The 20,869-nt window shown below is 47.7% G+C and overlaps 1 protein-coding gene across 3 annotated transcripts in view; it reads left to right on the top strand.

Moving 5' to 3' along the window:
- Positions 1-20,869, top strand: part of LOC137541609 (amine oxidase [copper-containing] 3-like) — a 643,078-nt gene that overhangs the window by 495,016 nt on the left and 127,193 nt on the right. Inside the window, exon 4 of one of the 3 annotated variants that reach the window (XM_068263002.1) lies at positions 11,213-11,244. The exons of 1 other annotated variant lie outside the window; for it this stretch is intronic. In XM_068263002.1, the coding sequence (XP_068119103.1) occupies positions 11,213-11,244 (32 nt within the window). Of the gene's footprint in view, positions 1-11,212; positions 11,245-12,592; positions 12,645-20,869 lie in introns of all 3 variants that reach the window. One more of the 3 variants, XM_068263003.1, reaches the window with a different exon arrangement.

Raw genomic sequence — 20,869 nt, forward strand, 5'->3', positions numbered from 1 at the left:
CACAGCATATACCTGACTGTTGTGTTCAGTGAAACCACCATCACAGCATATACCTGACTGTTCTGTTCAGTGTAACCACCTCATCACAGCATATACCTTTACCTAACTGTTGTGTTCAGTGAACCCACCTCATCACAGCATATACCTGACTGTTGTGTTTAGTGAAACCACCTCATCACAGCATATACCTTTACCTAACTGTTGTGTTCAGTGAAACCACCTCATCACAGCATATACCTTTACCTAACTGTTGTGTTCAGTGAACCCACCTCATCACAGCATATACCTGACTGTTGTGTTCAGTGAACCCACCTCATCACAGCATATACCTTTACCTAACTGTTGTGTTCAGTGAACCCACCTCATCACAGCATATACCTTTACCTAACTGTTGTGTTCAGTGAACCCACCTCATCACAACATATACCTGACTGTTGTGTTCAGTGAAACCACCTCATCACAGCATATACCTTTACCTAACTGTTCTGTTCAGTAAACCAACCTCATCACAGCATATACCTTTACCTAACTGTTGTGTTCAGTGAACCCACCTCATCACAGCATATACCTGACTATTGTGTTCAGTGAAACCACCTCATCACAGCATAGACCTAACTGTTGTGTTCAGTGAAACCACCTCATCACAGCATATACCTTTACCTAACTGTTGTGTTCAGTGAACCCACCTCATCACAGCACATACCTGACTGTTGTGTTCAGTGAAACCACCTCATCACAGCATAGACCTAACTGTTGTGTTCAGTGAACCCACCTCATCACAGCATATACCTGACTGTTGTGTTCAGTAAAACCACCTCATCACAGCATAGACCTAACTGTTGTGTTCAGTGAACCCACCTCATCACAACATATACCTGACTGTTGTGTTCAGTGAAACCACCTCATCACAGCATATACCTTTACCTAACTGTTGTGTTCAGTGAACCCACCTCATTACAGCATATACCTTTACCTAACTGTTGTGTTCAGTGAAACCACCTCATCACATCATATACTTTACTGTTGTGTTCAGTGAAATCACCATCACAGCATATACCTAGCTATTGTGTTCAGTAAAACCACCTCATCACAGCATATACCTGACTGTTGTGTTCAGTAAAACCACCTCATCACAGCATATACCTTTACCTAACTGTTGTCTTAAGTGAACCCACCTCATCACAGCATATACCTTTACCTAACTGTTGTGTTCAGTGAACCCACCTCATTACAGCATATACCTTTACCTAACTGTTGTGTTTAGTGAAACCACCTCATCACATCATATACTTGACTGTTGAGTTCAGTGAAATCACCATCACAGCATATACCTTTACCTAACTGTTGTCTTAAGTGAACCTACCTCATCACAGCATATACCTTTACCTAACTGTTGTGTTCAGTGAACCCACCTCATCACAGCATATACCTGACTGTTGTGTTCAGTGAACCCACCTCATCACAGCATATACCTGACTGTTGTGTTCAGTAAAACCACCTCATCACAGCATATACCTTTACCTACCTGTTGTGTTCAGTGAAACCACCTCATCACAGCATATACCTTTACCTAACTGTTGTGTTCAGTGAAACCACCTCATCACAGCATATACCTGACTGTTGTGTTCAGTGAAACCACCATCACAGCATATACCTGACTGTTCTGTTCAGTGTAACCACCTCATCACAGCATATACCTTTACCTAACTGTTGTGTTCAGTGAACCCACCTCATCACAGCATATACCTGACTGTTGTGTTCAGTGAAACCACCTCATCACAGCATATACCTTTACCTAACTGTTGTGTTCAGTGAAACCACCTCATCACAGCATATACCTTTACCTAACTGTTGTGTTCAGTGAACCCACCTCATCACAGCATATACCTGACTGTTGTGTTCAGTGAACCCACCTCATCACAGCATATACCTTTACCTAACTGTTGTGTTCAGTGAACCCACCTCATCACAGCATATACCTTTACCTAACTGTTGTGTTCAGTGAACCCACCTCATCACAACATATACCTGACTGTTGTGTTCAGTGAAACCACCTCATCACAGCATATACCTTTACCTAACTGTTCTGTTCAGTAAACCAACCTCATCACAGCATATACCTTTACCTAACTGTTGTGTTCAGTGAACCCACCTCATCACAGCATATACCTGACTATTGTGTTCAGTGAAACCACCTCATCACAGCATAGACCTAACTGTTGTGTTCAGTGAAACCACCTCATCACAGCATATACCTTTACCTAACTGTTGTGTTCAGTGAACCCACCTCATCACAGCACATACCTGACTGTTGTGTTCAGTGAAACCACCTCATCACAGCATAGACCTAACTGTTGTGTTCAGTGAACCCACCTCATCACAGCATATACCTGACTGTTGTGTTCAGTAAAACCACCTCATCACAGCATAGACCTAACTGTTGTGTTCAGTGAACCCACCTCATCACAACATATACCTGACTGTTGTGTTCAGTGAAACCACCTCATCACAGCATATACCTTTACCTAACTGTTGTGTTCAGTGAACCCACCTCATTACAGCATATACCTTTACCTAACTGTTGTGTTCAGTGAAACCACCTCATCACATCATATACTTTACTGTTGTGTTCAGTGAAATCACCATCACAGCATATACCTAGCTATTGTGTTCAGTAAAACCACCTCATCACAGCATATACCTGACTGTTGTGTTCAGTAAAACCACCTCATCACAGCATATACCTTTACCTAACTGTTGTCTTAAGTGAACCCACCTCATCACAGCATATACCTTTACCTAAATGTTGTGTTCAGTGAACCCACCTCATCACAGCATATACCTGACTGTTGTGTTCAGTGAACCCACCTCATCACATCATATACCTGACTGTTGTGTTCAGTAAAACCACCTCATCACAGCATATACCTTTACCTAACTGTTGTGTTCAGTGAACCCACCTCATCACGACATATACCTGACTGTTGTGTTCAGTGAAACCACCTCATCACAGCATATACCTTTACCTAACTGTTGTGTTCAGTGAAACCACCTCATCACAGCATATACCTTTACCTAGCTGTTGTGTTCAGTGAAACCACCTCATCACATCATATACTTTACTGTTGTGTTCAGTGAAATCACCATCACAGCATATACCTAGCTATTGTGTTCAGTAAAACCACCTCATCACAGCATATACCTGACTGTTGTGTTCAGTAAAACCACCTCATCACAGCATATACCTTTACCTAACTGTTGTCTTAAGTGAACCCACCTCATCACAGCATATACCTTTACCTAAATGTTGTGTTTAGTGAACCCACCTCATCACAGCATATACCTGACTGTTGTGTTCAGTGAACCCACCTCATCACATCATATACCTGACTGTTGTGTTCAGTAAAACCACCTCATCACAGCATATACCTTTACCTAACTGTTGTGTTCAGTGAACCCACCTCATCACGACATATACCTGACTGTTGTGTTCAGTGAAACCACCTCATCACAGCATATACCTTTACCTAACTGTTGTGTTCAGTGAAACCACCTCATCACAGCATATACCTTTACCTAACTGTTGTGTTCAGTGAAACCACCTCATCACAGCATATACCTGACTGTTGTGTTCAGTGAAACCACCTCATCACAGCATATACCTTTACCTAACTGTTGTGTTCAGTAAACCCACCTCATCACAGCATATACCTTTACCTAACTGTTGTGTTCAGTGAACCCACCTCATCACAGCATATACCTGACTGTTGTGTTCAGTGAAACCACCTCATCACAGCATAGACCTAACTGTTGTGTTCAGTGAAACCACCTCATCACAGCATATACCTTTACCTAACTGTTGTGTTCAGTGAAACCACCTCATCACAGCATATACCTTTACCTAACTGTTGTGTTCAGTGAACCCACCTCATCACAGCATATACCTGACTGTTGTGTTCAGTAAAACCACCTCATCACAGCATAGACCTAACTGTTGTGTTCAGTGAACCCACCTCATTACAGCATATACCTGACTGTTGTGTTCAGTGAAACCATCTCATCACAGCATATACCTTTACCTAACTGTTGTCTTCAGTGAAACCACCTCATCACAGCATATACCTTTACCTAACTGTTGTTTTCAGTGAACCCACCTCATCACAGCATATACCTGACTGTTGTGTTCAGTGAAACCACCCCATCACAGCATAGACCTAACCGTTGTGTTCAGTGAACCCACCTCATCACAGCATAGACCTAACTGTTGTGTTCAGTGAACCCACCTCATCACAGCATATACCTGACTGTTGTGTTCAGTAAAACCACCTCGTCACAGCATATACGTTTACCTAACTGTTGTCTTAAGTGAACCCACCTCATCACAGCATATACCTTCACCTAACTGTTGTGTTCAGTGAACCCACCTCATCACAACATATACCTGACTGTTGTGTTCAGTGAACCCACCTCATCACAGCATATACCTTTACCTAACTGTTGTGTTCAGTGAAACCACCTCATCACATCATATACTTGACTGTTGTGTTCAGTGAAATCACCATCACAGCATATACCTAGCTGTTGTGTTCAGTGAAACCACCTCATCACAGCATATACCTGACTGTTGTGTTCAGTGAAACCAACTCATTACAGCATATACCTAGCTGTTGTGTTCAGTGAAAGCACCTCATCACAGCATATACCTGACTGTTGTGTTCAGTGAAACCACCTCATCACAGCATAGACCTAACTGTTGTGTTCAGTGAACCCACTTCATCACAGCTTATACCTGACTGTTATGTTCAGTAAAACCACCTCATCACAGCATATACCTGACTGTTGTGTTCAGTGAAACCACCATCACAGCATATACCTAGCTGTTGTGTTCAGTGAAACCACCTCATCACAGCATATACCTGACTGTTGTGTTCAGTGAAACCACCTCATCACAGCTTATACCTAGCTATTGTGTTCAGTGAAAGCACCTCATCACAGCATATACCTGACTGTTGTGTTCAGTGAAACCACCTCATCACAGCATAGACCTGTAATGATCAGTAAGAGCTCAAACAGTACAGTAGTCAGTATTTTAATCAGAGTGTGATCACAAGTGTTTTTGTGCACAGTATAACACAGGAGCAGTGGCGTTCCTATTGTAGAGCGCAGGGGGGTGTGGCGCACCGGTTGACAGACACCCAGGGGGGTGTCGCCACGACCCCCCACAGCAGCAGAGCAGGGGGGGGAAGCAGCGCTAGAAGGAGGGGCAGTGGGGGCAGCAGTGGGAATGGGGGAAATACCCCCCCTCCCTCACCTGGGACCCCTCCTTCTGCCTCTCTCCCCCTCCATTCAGCGGTGGCAAGTGCGGGCTCGGCGGCGGGGGCGGGGAGACATGCGGAGAATTACTCACCACTTCCGCGTTCCAAGCGTCGGCAGCGTCATGTCATCACAGATCTCCGCCTTCATTGAAGGCGGAGATCTGTGACGACATGACGCCCCCGGCGCTTGGAACATGGAAGTGGTGAGTAATTCTGCGCATGTCTCCCCTCCCCCGCCGCCGAGCCCGCACTTGCCACCGCTGAATGGAGGGGGAGAGAGGCAAAAGGAGGGGTCCCAGGTGAGGGAGGGGGGGGGGGATATTTCCCCCTTTCCCACCGTTGCCCCCACTGCCCCTCCTTCTAGCGCTGCTTCCCCCCTCCAGGGACATCTATACTGGGGGCAACTGTACTAGCTATACTGGGGGCAACTAAACTAGCTATACTGGGGGCAACTAAACTACCTATACTGGGGGCAACTAAACTAGCTATACTGGGGCAACTATACTGGGGGCAACTATACCAGCTATACTGGAGGCAACTGTACTAGCTATACTGGGGGCAACTAAACTAGCTATACTGGGGGCAACTAAACTAGCTATACTGGGGGCAGCTATACTAGCTATACTGGGGGCAACTAAACTAACTATACTGGGGGCAGCTCTACTAGCTATACTGGGGGCAACTATACCAGCTATACTGGGGGCAACTATACTGGGGGCAACTATACCAGCTATACTGGGGGCAACTGTACTAGCTATACTGGGGGCAACTATACTAGCTATACTGGGGGCAACTAAACTAGCTATACTGGGGGCAACTATACTAGCTTCACTGGGGGCAGCTATACTAGCTATACTGGGGGAAACTATACTGGGGGCAGCTATACTGGGGGCAGCTAGACAAGCTATACGGGGGGCAGCTATACTGAGGGCAACTATACCAGCTATACTGGGGGCAACTATACCAGCTATACTGGGGGCAACTATACCAGCTATACTGGGGGCAACTATACTAGCTATACTGGGGGCAAATAAACTAGCTATACTGGGCACAACTATACGAGCTTCACTGGGGGCAGCTATACTAGCTATACTGGGTGCAACTATACTAGGGGCAGCTATACTAGCTATACTGGGGGCAGCTATACTAGGTATACTGGGGGCAGCTATACTGGGGGCAACTATACCAGCTATACTGGGGGCAACTATACCAGCTATACTGGAGGCAACTATACCAGCTATACTGGGGGCAACTATACTAGCTATACTGGGGGCAACTAAACTAGCTATACTGGGGGGCAACTAAACTAGCTATACTGGGGGCAACTAAACTAGCTATACTGGGGGCAGCTATACTAGCTATACTGGGGGCAACTAAACTAGCTATACTGGGGGGCAGCTATACTGGGGGCAGCTCTACTAGCTATACTGGGGGCAACTATACCAGCTATACTGGGGACAACTATACTGGGGGCAACTATACCAGTTATACTGGGGGCAACTGTACTAGCTATACTGGGGGCAACTAAACTAGCTATACTGGGGGCAACTATACTAGCTTCACTGGGGGCAGCTATACTAGCTATACTGGGGGCAATTATACTAGGGGCAGCTATATCAGCTATACTGGGGGCAACTATACCAGCTATACTGGGGGCAACTATACCAGCTATACTGGGGGCAACTATACCAGCTATACTGGGGGCAACTATACCAGCTATACTGGGGGCAACTATACTAGCTATACTGGGGGCAACTATACTAGCTATACTGGGGGCAACTAAACTAGCTATACTGGGGGCAACTATACTAGCTTCACTGGGGGCAGCTATACTGGGGGAAACTACTAGCTATACTGGGGCAACTATACTAGCTAATACTTTAAATTACAGTTAGCTCCGCCCTCATCCGGCCATGACCACGCCCATTTTTGCCACAGAGCAAGCCACAGGTTGTGGCCACGGCCATTTTTTTTAGGGGGGGGGGGGGTCTTTTAATACCCAGCACCGGGTGCCAAATGCCCTAGGTATGCCACTGCACAGGAGTACTCCTATGTGATAGCCCTTGACAGAGGGGACTTTCACTGGATAGAATGGTAGTACAGGCAAAATCAGCATCAGATCGGTCAGGCAGCGGTACAAAATCGTCAAGCAAATTCGTAGTGAGTAAACAGGCCGAGGTCGGCAACAATCAGAATAGCAAGGTACAGAATCGTGAGGCAGAAATCGGGGTTGGTAATCAGGCAGGGAATCGGCATCAGATCAGACAGGTATAGTACAGAATCAGTAGGCAGAGAGCGGAGTCAGAGGTTGAAGCAAGAGGTCATACACAGAAATATCAAATACAATAATAGTAATAATCCTAAACTATGTGTGAATCCCCGGGGTCCTGCCGGATGAAACACACCAGGATCTGACTAAGGTCTGCGAGCTATCACAATGAAGTATTCGCAACAACAGACAAAGAACAACTGACAAGCAGGTACTAAAATACCATGGACCATTTGAACGGCGCCGCCCAGAAGCCCAGCCAATCCGGAAGCAAGTAGCTGTCAGCTGACCAACAGGTCAGCTGACACGCTTCCTTAAGGAATAAATGCGGTGGAGATCCGCGCGCACGCGAGCCTGACGCTTGCCCACAATGACACTCAGACCGGACCTACCTGATGCCGGCGGGAGGCCCGGAGACGCCACCGCGGGTGACGCCGTGATGCCAGATGCGAAAGCGGTGGCTGCGACGCTATCTGCATCAGCTGGCATGACAAGATCTAACTGTTGTGTTCAGTGAAACCACCTCATCACAGCATATACCTGACTGTTGTGTTCAGTGAAACCACCTCATCACAGCATAGACCTAACTGTTGAGTTCAGTGAAACCACCATCACAGCATATACCTGACTGTTGTGTTCAGTGTAACCACCTCATCACATCATATACCTGACAGTTGTGTTCAGTGAAACCACCTCATCACAGCATATACCTGACTGTTGTGTTAAGTGAACCCACCTCATCACAGCATATACCTTTACCTAACTGTTGTGTTCAGTGCACCCACCTCATCACAGCATATACCCGACTGTTGTCTTCAGTGAAACCACCTCATCCCAGCATAGACCTAACTGTTGTGTTCAGTGAACCCACCTCATCATAGCATCTACCTGACTGTTGTGTTCAGTAAAACCACCTCATCACAGTATAGACCTAACTGTTGTGTTCAGTGAACCCACCTCATCACAGCATATACCTGACTGTTGTGTTCAGTGAAACCACCTCATCACAGCATATACCTTTACCTAACTGTTGTGTTCAGTGAACCCACCTCATCACAGCATATAGCTTTACCTAACTGTTGTGTTCAGTGAACCCACCTCATCACAGCATATACCTAGCTGTTGTGTTCAGTGAAATCACCTCATCACAGCATATACCTGACTGTTGTGTTCAGTGAAAGCACCTCATCACAGCATAGTGATCACTAGAAAAGAGTGGAGCGCGCCATAGTGTATTACATCAAGGGATGGACATTTATTGCACTTACAAGTTATACTCACAATGTTCAAAATTCAATTGAGCGTGTCAGCGGGCAGCCAGCCGCTATGGATCAGTGGAGGATAACGCGCTGTGGCCGGCAGCGCGGGTCCCGATGGTCTGGGCTCCGTCTCACTGGTGGTGGGCGTGGCTTCGTCCCTCAGCACGCGTACGACGTCATTACGCGTTTCGGCGCTCTGCGCCTTCGTCAGATGACGTCGTATGCTACAAGGCGCAAGATTATAGGCTTCCCCCAAAAGTTGCCATAGCAACCTGGGGAAGCCATAGAAAACTTTATTAAAACATGGTTAAAACGCACAATACACGCATACTAATAGTCCTTTCATGGGGACTTGCGTGTATTAATGAAACAGCGCGTCATCCTCCATGATCTCACATGGGAATTAGCACATAAATGGATTTCCTTATAGAGGAACAACACGGTGAAATCTGCGGCTGGTATTTAGTAGATGACACGTATGGGATAAATACATTATAGACAGAAACAAATACTCCACATATGTATATACATATCCTAAAAGTTGTTAAACCATACATAACACTAAAAAGTAGAACATAAAATCAACACCAGCCGGAGTTAGAAATTAAAATTGACAAATAAAAAATAAAAAATAAAAAATAGGTGAAAATATAAATACCGTAAATACTTTAAATGCTAGGCGAGAATTATAACAATTCATCAATAGAATGGGGCACAAATGATGCACCACACATGGGCTTCTACTTTTAGCCCATGGACCGGTTCCCTAAGTCCAAATCAGACTGCAGTGGGGGGCTCAAGGGCTGGGAGAACGCCAGAAGGCGAATCTCAATGAAGAATATTTCATAAAAAGTATGGTCAGATGGAAAAGACCACGGGACCGGACAGCTAAAAAACGTAAATAAACCGCTAATACAACGCTAATAAAACGCTGATAAAAGTGGAAAAAAGGGCGTCTAGATATACGGACGCTACATAAAAGAATATATGGTGCAAAACCTGTGCTCCTACATAAAAATCACATATAGAGAAACACACGTACTCACAGACTACATTACTTCAAATCCATCAAAGGAAGAAGGAGGACCGGTTCGATACATTACCCAAGGGGAATTACTAAGGTGGGGCCTATGGATGTGCGTGTAACCGCACACCCAAAGGCTCATGGAGGGATGTGGTCAGTTTCCGTCTGTGTGTAAGCTACACCTGGGGGCATAAGAGAGTGTGACATATATACTTTCTTACGTGCATACTGGTGACCATCGTCCATATGCATGTATACAAATGTGCCCCTACCGCAATGCGGAGGAGTAAGCACTGGGGGGGGGGGGAGGGAGGGGGGCTTTGGTGGGACGGGGGGGGGGGGGAAGGGTGGGAATGGTGGTGGGGGGTGGGAATGGGGGGGGGGGGAAGGGGTGGGGCAGGGAAGGGCTGGGGTGGAAACCCCGCCCACCCTGATGGGACCCCCAATATGTACACCCCACAACCTGTGGAAACCCTTACGGGCTAGAATGGCTGGACTGACCATGCCACTGTGGGCCCCAGCGTGTCCAAGTGCGTATCTAGAGCGTGTCTGGACGTGAGGCATATGGGGAGCAGTTTGTGTATGTTTCTGATTGTGCGTGTGTTAGGCACACCGGGATACATACTGAATGATGTATTAAATTGATGTCATCGTCATGTTCGATGACAGGAGGGGATCTAAGAAAGATAAACCTACTATGGACGTAACCTACTGACCACATCCCTCCATGAGCCTTTGGGTGTGCGGTTACACGCACATCCATAGGCCCCACCTTAGTAATTCCCCTTGGGTAATGTATCGAACCGGTCCTCCTTCTTCCTTTGATGGATTTGAAGTAATGTAGTCTGTGAGTACGTGTGTTTCTCTATATGTGATTTTTATGTAGGAGCACAGGTTTTGCACCATATATTCTTTTATGTAGCGTCCGTATATCTAGACGCCCTTTTTTCCACTTTTATCAGCGTTTTATTAGCGTTGTATTAGCGGTTTATTTACGTTTTTTAGCTGTCCGGTCCCGTGGTCTTTTCCATCTGACCATCCTTTTTATGAAATATTCTTCATTGAGATTCGCCTTCTGGCGTTCTCCCAGCCCTTGAGCCCCCCACTGCAGTCTGATTTGGACTTAGGGAACCCTGTAGAGAAATCAGCCATTTGTGACAACTTGGGACCAGGAGCGCAAGAATTTTGTTTGTAGCTACGAAAGTCATCACAGCATAGACCTGACTGTTGTGTTCAGTGAAACCACCTCATCACAGCATAGACCTAACTGTTGTGTTCAGTGAAACCACCACAAGAAAAAGTTGCCCCTCTGCTCACACTGCATTCATCATTTTTCTTTCACCAGGGAGTCTACCAGTCCGCAATGCTGCAACCAAGGTAAGGGAAAAGTGACTGGGTCTCCACCTGGATTTCGTGCAAAAATTGCTATAATTTATTTATACCATAGTACAAAAATACACACGACGTTTCGGCCTGCGGACCTCCCTGATGCAGGTGGGAGGCCCAGAGACGCCACCGCGGGTGACGCCGTGATGTCAGATGCGAAAGCGGTGGCTGCGACGCTATCCGCATCAGCTGGCATGACAAGACCTAACTGTTGAGTTCAGTGAAACCACCATCACAGCATATACCTGACTGTTGTGTTCAGTGTAACCACCTCATCACAGCATATACCTGACTGTTGTGTTAAGTGAACCCACCTCATCACAGCATATACCTTTACCTAACTGTTGTGTTCAGTGCACCCACCTCATCACAGCATATACCTGACTGTTGTGTTCAGTGAAACCACCTCATCCCAGCATAGACCTAACTGTTGTGTTCGGTGAACCCACCTCATCATAGCATATACTTGACTGTTATGTTCAGTAAAACCACCTCATCACAGCATAGACCTAACTGTTGTGTTCAGTTAACCCACCTCATCACAGCATATACCTGACTGTTGTGTTCAGTGAAACCACCTCTTCACAGCATATACCTTTACCTAACTGTTGTGTTCAGTGAACCCACCTCATCACAGTATATACCTTTACCTAACTGTTGTGTTCAGTGAACCCACCTCATCACAGCATATACCTGACTGTTGTGTTCAGTGAAACCACCTCATCACAGCATAGGATCTAACTGTTGAGTTCAGTGAAACCACCATCACAGCATATACCTGACTGTTGTGTTCAGTGTAACCACCTCATCACAGCATATACCTGACTGTTGTATTAAGTGAACCCACCTCATCACAGCATATACCTTTACCTAACTGTTGTGTTCAGTGAACCCACCTCATCACAGCATATACCTGACTGTTGTGTTCAGTGAAACCACCTCATCACAGCATAGACCTAACTGTTGTGTTCAGTGAACCCACCTCATCACAGCATATACCTGACTGTTGTGTTCAGTAAAACCACCTCATCACAGCATAGACCTAACTATTGTGTTCAGTGAACCCACCTTATCACAGCATATACCTAGCTGTTGTGTTCAGTGAAATCACCTCATCACAGCATATACCTGACTGTTGTGTTCAGTGAAACCACCTCATCACAGCATATACCTAGCTGTTGTGTTCAGTGAAAGCACCTCATCACAGCATAGACCTGACTGTTGTGTTCAGTGAAAACACCTCATCACAGCATAGACCTAACTGTTGTGTTCAGTGAAACCACCACAAGAAAAAGTTGTCCCTCTGCTCACACTGCATTCATCATTTTTCTTTCACCAGGGAGTCTACCAGTCCGCACCCGGATCCTAAGGGTGTGAATGCTGCAACCAAGGTAAGAGAAAAGTGACTGAGTCTCCACCTGGATTTCATGCAAAAATTGCTATAATTTATTTATACCATAGTACAAAAATACACACGACATTTTGGCCTGCGGCCTTTATCAAGTGTTACAACAGACTGAGCTCAGCTCACATTTAAATCACAAACTTTCACATACAACACACCCTCTAGGGGTAGTGTTGGGCAAACAGTGTTCGCCACTGTTCGGGTTCTGCAGAACATCACCCTGTTCGGGTGATGTTCGAGTTCGGCCGAACACCTGATGGTGTTCGGCCAAACCGTTCGGCCACATGGCCGAACTAAGAGCGCATGGCCGAACGTTCCCCGAACGTTCGGCTAGCGCTGTGATTGGCTGAACGGGTCACGTGGTTCGGACCCGAACGCGCTCTGATTGGCCGAACTGTCACGTGGTTCGGGTAAATAAATACCCGAACCACGTCATATCTCCGCCATTTGTCTGTGGGTTTAGCTTTGGGTAGGCAAGCAGGGTAGTTCGCGCTCCAGCCACGCTAGCCAGGGTCCCCCCAGTCATTGTGTCGCTGCTGGGAATAGTAGTACACCGCTCGCTCAGCCACACTATATAGCATTCTGTTTACTGCCACTCTGTGTACCTCGCTCAGCCACACTATATAGCATTCTGTTTACTGCCACTCTGTGTCTGCTGGGAATAGTAGTACACCGCTCACCCGCCACTGTATAGCATTGTGCTCTGTGTCGCTGCTGGGAATAGTGGTACACCGCTCACCTGCCACTGTATAGCATTGTGCTCTGTGTCGCTGCTGGGAATAGTGGTACACCGCTCAACCAAACTATATAGCATTCTGTTTACTGTTCTGTGTCTGCTGGGAATAGTAGTACACCGCTCGCTCAGCCACACTATATAGCATTCTGTTTACTGCCACTCTGTGTACCTCGCTCAGCCACACTATATAGCATTCTGTTTACTGCCACTCTGTGTACCTCGCTCAGCCACACTATATAGCATTCTGTTTACTGCCACTCTGTGTCTGCTGGGAATAGTAGTACACCGCTCACCCGCCACTGTATAGCATTGTGCTCTGTGTCGCTGCTGGGAATAGTGGTACACCGCTCACCCGCCACTGTATAGCATTGTGCTCTGTGTCGCTGCTGGGAATAGTGGTACACCGCTCAGCCACACTATATAGCATTCTGTTTACTGTTCTGTGTCTGCTGGGAATAGTAGTACACCGCTCGCTCAGCAACACTATATAGCATTCTGTTTACTGCCACTCTGTGTACCTCGCTCAGCCACACTATATAGCATTCTGTTTACTGCCACTCTGTGTCTGCTGGGAATAGTAGTACACCGCTCACCCGCCACTGTATAGCATTGTGCTCTGTGTCGCTGCTGGGAATAGTGGTACACCGCTCACCCGCCACTGTATAGCATTGCGCTCTGTGTCGCTGCTGGGAATAGTGGTACACCGCTCACCCACCACTGTATAGCATTTCTGTACTGCCACTGTACTGCTGCCAGTCAGCGTGTACTTTAAGGATAAGTGAAATGAGGAAGAAATCTGGTGAAAGAGGGAGGGGCAAGGGAAGAGGTGTTTCCCCTGACGGTTCACGTACAGGCCACAGGGGAGCACCCAAGAAAACCCACTCAATACCGCCCATGTTGTCCAGGACAACAACCCTCACAAATCCAAAAGAACAGGACCAGATAATTACTTGGATGACCTCTCAAGCATCCAGCAGTGGGTTAAGCAGCACCAGCACATCACGCACGAGGTCCGAGTCCTCAGCCAGTTACAAGGAGCCAGTGGGCACAAAGCTGACACAACCGGCAGCGACACCACGCACACAACTGCCAGATAACCAGTCCGATGAATTACCTCAGGACACAATGGGGTATTCGCAGGAGCTATTCCCAGCCCAACAAACTTCCACCTTTCAAAGGTCAATGGAGGAACAGCCAGAAATGTTGTGCCCGGATTCACAACCATTAACTGTGGGAAATGCACCGCGCACTGAAATACAAGGCGAGTCCGAGGAGGACTCGGAAACCCAAATCCCAGAGCAAGTTGGGCAGGAGGGGTTGCAATTGCAGGAGGTCGGCCGACAAGATCTGGAAGACGACGTTGGAGTGAGCTGCGCAGAGGTTGTTCTGGGGAGCTCTTCTCCACGGCGGCGGACCCCCACAATGACATATGACGAGTTTCAGGAGATGGAAGAGGAGGGTATGGACAATGTGGACAGAGACCCAGATTTTGTTTGTGAACGAGAACATCGCCGTCGTAGCAGCAGCACAGATGAGTCTGTTGAAGAACCCACTGCTGCACGAGTTCACCTTGTGCCACAAGGTAGGCGGCGCGCAATTTCAGGCACCACAAGTGTGGAAGTTCCTTTGAGACGCAAAAGAGGTGCAAACAGAAATCGCCAGCAAGGCAGGTGCTCCAAAGTCTGGGCTTTCTTTGAAGACTGCACTGAGGATGGTACTATGGCGATTTGCAAGGTGTGCAAGACCCGCCTGAGCAGGGGGAAAAGTATTAACAACCTCTCCACCACCAGCATGAGCTGCCACATGCTATCCAAACATCCCACTCTGTGGGCAAACGCGGCAGGACAGGGTACCAGCAACACTGCCTCCCTTGGGGTCACCAGACTCACCACCAGACCCGCCTCAGCAGCAGCAGTAGCCCAGCCATTGCGTGGTTCACAACATTCACAAACATCAGACGCTGACACTGTCACTTTCCGGAGTAGTGCTCTTGAGGTCTCCCAGTGTTAATCAAACACAACAACCAACAGCCCTTCAGTGTGCAGCCCTACGATTCAGTTGTCTGTCTCGGAGATGTTTGATCGCAAGAGGAAATTGCCAGCAAATGACCCCCGGGCCGTGGCAGTAACAACCAGCATAGCCAAGCTTCTGGCCTGCGAAATGCTGCCATATCGAGTGGTGGAGACAAACAGCTTCAAGGGCATGATGTCAGTGGCCATCCCACGTTACGTGGTTCCCAGCCGCTACCACTTTGCGCGCTCTGCAGTGCCTGAGTTGCATGAGCACATGGTCAGCAAAATAACCCGAAACTTGAAGAATGCCGTTGCCTGCAAGGTTCACCTCACCACTGACACCTGGACGAGTGCGTTCGGCCAGGGTCAATACATCTCCCTTACCGCGCACTGGGTGAACCTTGTGGAGCCTGGCAGCGATTCCTCACCTGCTACGGCGCGGGTGTTGCCCACGCCGCAAACAACTGCACCGCCATCCCTCCCACTGGATAACAACAGCAGCACCTACCTCTCTGACTCCTTCTCCTCCAACGCATCTCAAAGCTGTACCTCATCCGGAAACGCTAACCCAGCAGCAGTAGGATCGTGGAAGCAATGCAGCACAGCTGTTGGCATGCGTCAGCAAGCGTTGCTGAGGCTGATCTGCCTTGGGGATAAGCAGCACACAGGGGAGGAAATTTGGAGGGGAATAAAGGAACAGACGGATTTGTGGCTGGCACAGCTGGACCTGAAACCGAGCATGGTTGTGTGTGATAATGGGAGTAATCTCATTCACGCTTTAAGGTTGGCTAAGCTGACACACATCCCTTGCCTGGCGCACGTGATGAACCTAGTAGTTCAGCGGTTCCTGAGGACATACCCAGGCGTGGCCGATCTTCTGTTGAAGGTGCGACGAGTGGCCAAACATTGCAGAAATTCCAGTACTGCTTCGGGGGCACTCGCCAAGATGCAGGAGCGCTTCAATATCCCCCACCATCGCTTGCTGTGTGATGTCCCTACGCGCTGGAATTCTACGCTGCACATGCTAGCCCGCTTTTGCGAGCAGAAGAGTGCAGTGGTCCAGTACATGACGGCGCAGTACCGAGGCGCATCCGGACAGCTGCCAAGCTTCTGTGGATCCGATTGGGCTAACATGTTGGACCTCTGCCAAGTCCTCCAACATTTTGAGCAATCCACGTTGCTTGTGAGCAGTGACAACTCTTCAGTCAGCATTACCATACCACTGCTGTGTTTACTGAAGAGGTCAATGTTGAAAATCAAGGAAACAGCTGTCATAATGCAACTGGGGGAATCTGAAGGAGAAAACGATCAGCGTGATGGTACCAACATCAGGCCATCCGCATCAGGAAACGCTGGCCCCAGCAGCTATGACGAAGAAGAGGAGGAGGAACAGCTGGAGTTGGAGCAGGAATTTCATGCCACCACTGACGAGGGCCAGAGCGGTGCACGTTGGACTTCCACAATTCAGCGCGAATGGTCAGCAGAAGCAGACCAAGAAGAAGGTGACGACTATGATGCATCACAACAACTATCACAACGCTCACAAGAGGATGATGAGGATTCTGGCAGGACTCTGGTCCACATGGCTCAATTCATGCTAGACTGCATTGAATGCGACCCACGCATTGTGCGCATTCTGGACAACACCAATTACTGGGTTTATACTCTTCTGGATCCACGGTACAAACACAATGTTCCAAAACTGCTTGAAGAAAGAGTCAGACAGGTCAAAATGGAAGAATACCAGCAGGCCCTTGTGGAGACTTTAGAGAGGAGATTGACATCTTCCCCCTCCTCTAGCCAGTTGTACGCCGACAGACTGACTTCCGCAAACCCAGGACGACCAGGAGGGCAGCAAACAACACAAGCCGCAGCTAGTGCCCAAAAGGGAATGGTATCGGCAGTGTCCTTGGAGTGGGAAAATTTTATGACACCCATGCAGCAGCAGCCCACAGAACAGCAAGCGTGCAGATCCACCTCCAACACCGATCGCCTGGAGAAGATGGTCAAGGACTACATGTCAGATGGCGTAGCTGTGTTGAACAATCCATCTGCACCCTTCAACTATTGGGTATCGAAGCTAGACATCTGGCACGAACTGGCAATGTACGCAATAGAGGTGCTGGCTTGCCCGGCAGCCAGCGTTATGTCGGAATGCTGTTTCAGTGCTGCCGGAGGCATCGTCACAGATCGGCATATCCGCCTCTCCAAAGAAAATGCAGACCGTCTGACTCAAATTAAAATGAATCAATCCTGGATTGGAAACGACTACGCAACACTCCTGGACCCCAACCAAGTAACATGAACAATGACCATCTGTGATGGGTTAGCGTTTCCGGTCCCTGTTTATTGAACCTCTCATCTTTATTACATTTATGACTGCATGGCGGCAAAAAGCATTGCTATATCCGCACGCTATTTGTCCTCATGCAAGGCCTGGGATGTTGTGTCTCAAAAAGCGTGGCCTTCTCCTCCTGCGGCTCCTCCTGTTCCCTCACGTGTGCTGCTGCTGCTGGGTTAGCGTTTCCGGTCCCTGTTTATTGAACCTCTCATCTTTATTACATTTATGACTGCATGGCGGCAAAAAGCATTGCTATATCCGCACGCTATTTGTCCTCATGCAAGGCCTGGGATGCTGTGTCTCAAAAAGCGTGGCATTCTCCTCCTGCGCCTCCTCCTGTTCCATCACGTGTGCTGCTGCTGCTGCTGGGTTAGCGTTTCCGGTCCCTGTTTATTGAACCTCTCATCTTTATTACATTTATGACTGCATGGCGGCAAAAAGCATTGCTATATCCGCACGCTATTTGTCCTCATGCAAGGCCTGGGATGCTGTGTCTCAAAAAGGGTGGCATTCTCCTCCTGCGCCTCCTCCTGTTCCATCACGTGTGCTGCTGCTGCTGCTGCTGGTTTAGCATTTCCGGTCCCTGTTTATTGAACCGCTCATCTTTATTACATTTATGACTGCATGGCGGCAAAAAGCATTGCTATATCCGCACGCTATTTGTCCTCATGCAAGGCCTGGGATGTTGTGTCTCAAAAAGCGTGGCCTTCTCCTCCTGCGGCTCCTCCTGTTCCCTCACGTGTGCTGCTGCTGCTGCTGCTGGGTTAGCGTTTCCGGTCCCTGTTTATTGAACCTCTCATCTTTATTACATTTATGACTGCATGGCGGCAAAAAGCATTGCTATATCCGCACGCTATTTGTCCTCATGCAAGGCCTGGGATGTTGTGTCTCAAAAAGCGTGGCCTTCTCCTCCTGCGCCTCCTCCTGTTTCATCACGTGTTCTGCTGCTTGTGCTGGGTTAGCGTTACCGGTCCCTTTTCCTGGAACCTCTTCTCTGTATTACATTTATGACTGCATGGTGACAAAAAGCATGTTACCTGTGCAAAGAAACATGACATTTTCCACATTTAAAAGACAGTTTTTCCTTTGAAACTTTACAATCAATTTTCTCAAAAACTATAAGCTCTTTTCAAATATTTTTTTTCCTCTTGTACCCACTCCCAAAGTGCACATACCCTGCAAATTTGGGGTATGTAGCATGTAAGGAAGCTTTACAAAGCACGAAAGTTCGGGTCCCCATTGACTTCCATTATGTTCGGAGTTCGGCGCGAACACCCGAACATCGCGGCGATGTTCGGCGAACGTTCGCGAACCCGAACATCTAGGTGTTCGCCCAACACTATCTAGGGGTGGGTACAAACTTTATAAGAGAGATTTAAAGGGACAGTGTACTTAAACACCAGGAATTATAAAAAGCACTTTAAACTAAACTCTTCATTAAGTCCATTTGGAACCAACGTATTCAGCTTACTAATCCATCTGCTTTCCCTTTGAAGGAGGATCGTCTCATTATCCATTCCCTCGCCTGCTACGACCTTCTCCAGTACGCACCAGCGCAAATCGCCAACCATATGATTAGATTCATAAAAATGTCTGCCTAAGGAAGAATCAAAACTTTTTTCAGGATCATTTATATATTTCCTATATAACCTAATGTTGCTGCGATACTCATTCAACCTAACTGTAATCGGTCTCGAGGTTTGGCCTACGTAGCCAATCCCACAGGGGCACTTCAAAAATTAAACCACATTTGATGTAAGACATGAAAAACTTCCATTCAATTTAATCCTCGTGCCCCTCCTGGGATGGGCAACATAGTCGCCCCTCATAATGCTGCTACAGTTCTGGCAGCTCAGACACGGGAAAGTACCCATCTTTTTTGGTAAAAATGTCGACATCTGTCTTGGGTTAGTCTTCAGGTCAGCCCTAACTAGTCTATCTCTAATACTCTTACCCCTTCTATATACAAAGCTTGGGGGGGAATGAAATACCTCAGACAGAAGGGGATCAGCCTCAATAAGTGACCAATTACTAAGTATAGTCCTTTTCACCAATTGAGCATGATTATCGTATGCTGATATAAATTGCACTCCCCTTTCGCTATCCTCTCTCTGCTTTCTCTGCCTCAAAATTTTTCTATCTAATCCTGCTACCATATCAGCTGTCTCCCTAACTTCTTCTCTCCTATAGCCTCTCGCTACAAAATTCTCAACTAACATATCAGCCTGCTTATGATAGGTCACATCATTTGAAGTAATTCGTCTAGCGCAAATAAACTGGCTCTTCGGGAGGCCCTTAAGTAGGGGTCGGGGATGACAACTACTAGCTAGTAGAGCATTATTACGATCTGTAGACTTTCTGAACAAATCAGTCTGGAAACCACTCCCATCAAAAGTGATATCCACATAAAAAAAATGTAGTTTACAAGGATGAAATTCCAAAGTGAACTTAACCACTTCAGGATTCTGCGTACGCATATGTACGCCCCTGAATCCTGAAGCGGTTTCCATTCGAGCGGCCGTTCCATGTCAGTTCACGGAGGGTGTCTCCGTGAACACCCTGCGAGCCTCCGATCGTGGCTCGCAGGGTAAATGTAAACAGGCAGGGAAGATCTTCCCCGCTGTTTACATACATACGGCGCTGCTGCGCAGCAGCGCCGTGACGGAGATCGGCGATCCCCGGCCTCTGATTGGCCGGGGATCGCCGGCATCTGATAGGCTAAAGCCTATCCTATCCGGCGCAGGACGGCTTTCCGTCCTGCGCCGCACACAGGGGACGGGAGAGGGAGGGAAGGCGGCAGAGGGAGGACTAGCGCTGTGGAGGGGGGCTTTGAGGAGCCCCCCCCGCTAGGCACAGTAGCGCGGCGGCGATCAGACCCCCCCAGCAGGACATCCCCCTAGTGGGGAAAAAAGGGGGGAAGTCTGATCGCCCTGCACGATTTCTGATCTGTGCTGCGGGCTGAAGAGCCCCCGCAGCACAGATCAGCCAAACCACCCGGTATCCGGAAGTGGTTAATGGTCTCATGGCAAGAATTCAAAACATTGAAAAATTCCATTAAACTTTCTTCTGAACCCGTCCAACAAAAAAATAAATTGTCTATAAAACGACAGTAACCTCTACCA

The sequence above is a fragment of the Hyperolius riggenbachi genome, chromosome 12 (genome assembly GCF_040937935.1).
Source record: "Hyperolius riggenbachi isolate aHypRig1 chromosome 12, aHypRig1.pri, whole genome shotgun sequence".
Classification (NCBI taxonomy): Eukaryota; Metazoa; Chordata; class Amphibia; order Anura; family Hyperoliidae; genus Hyperolius; species Hyperolius riggenbachi.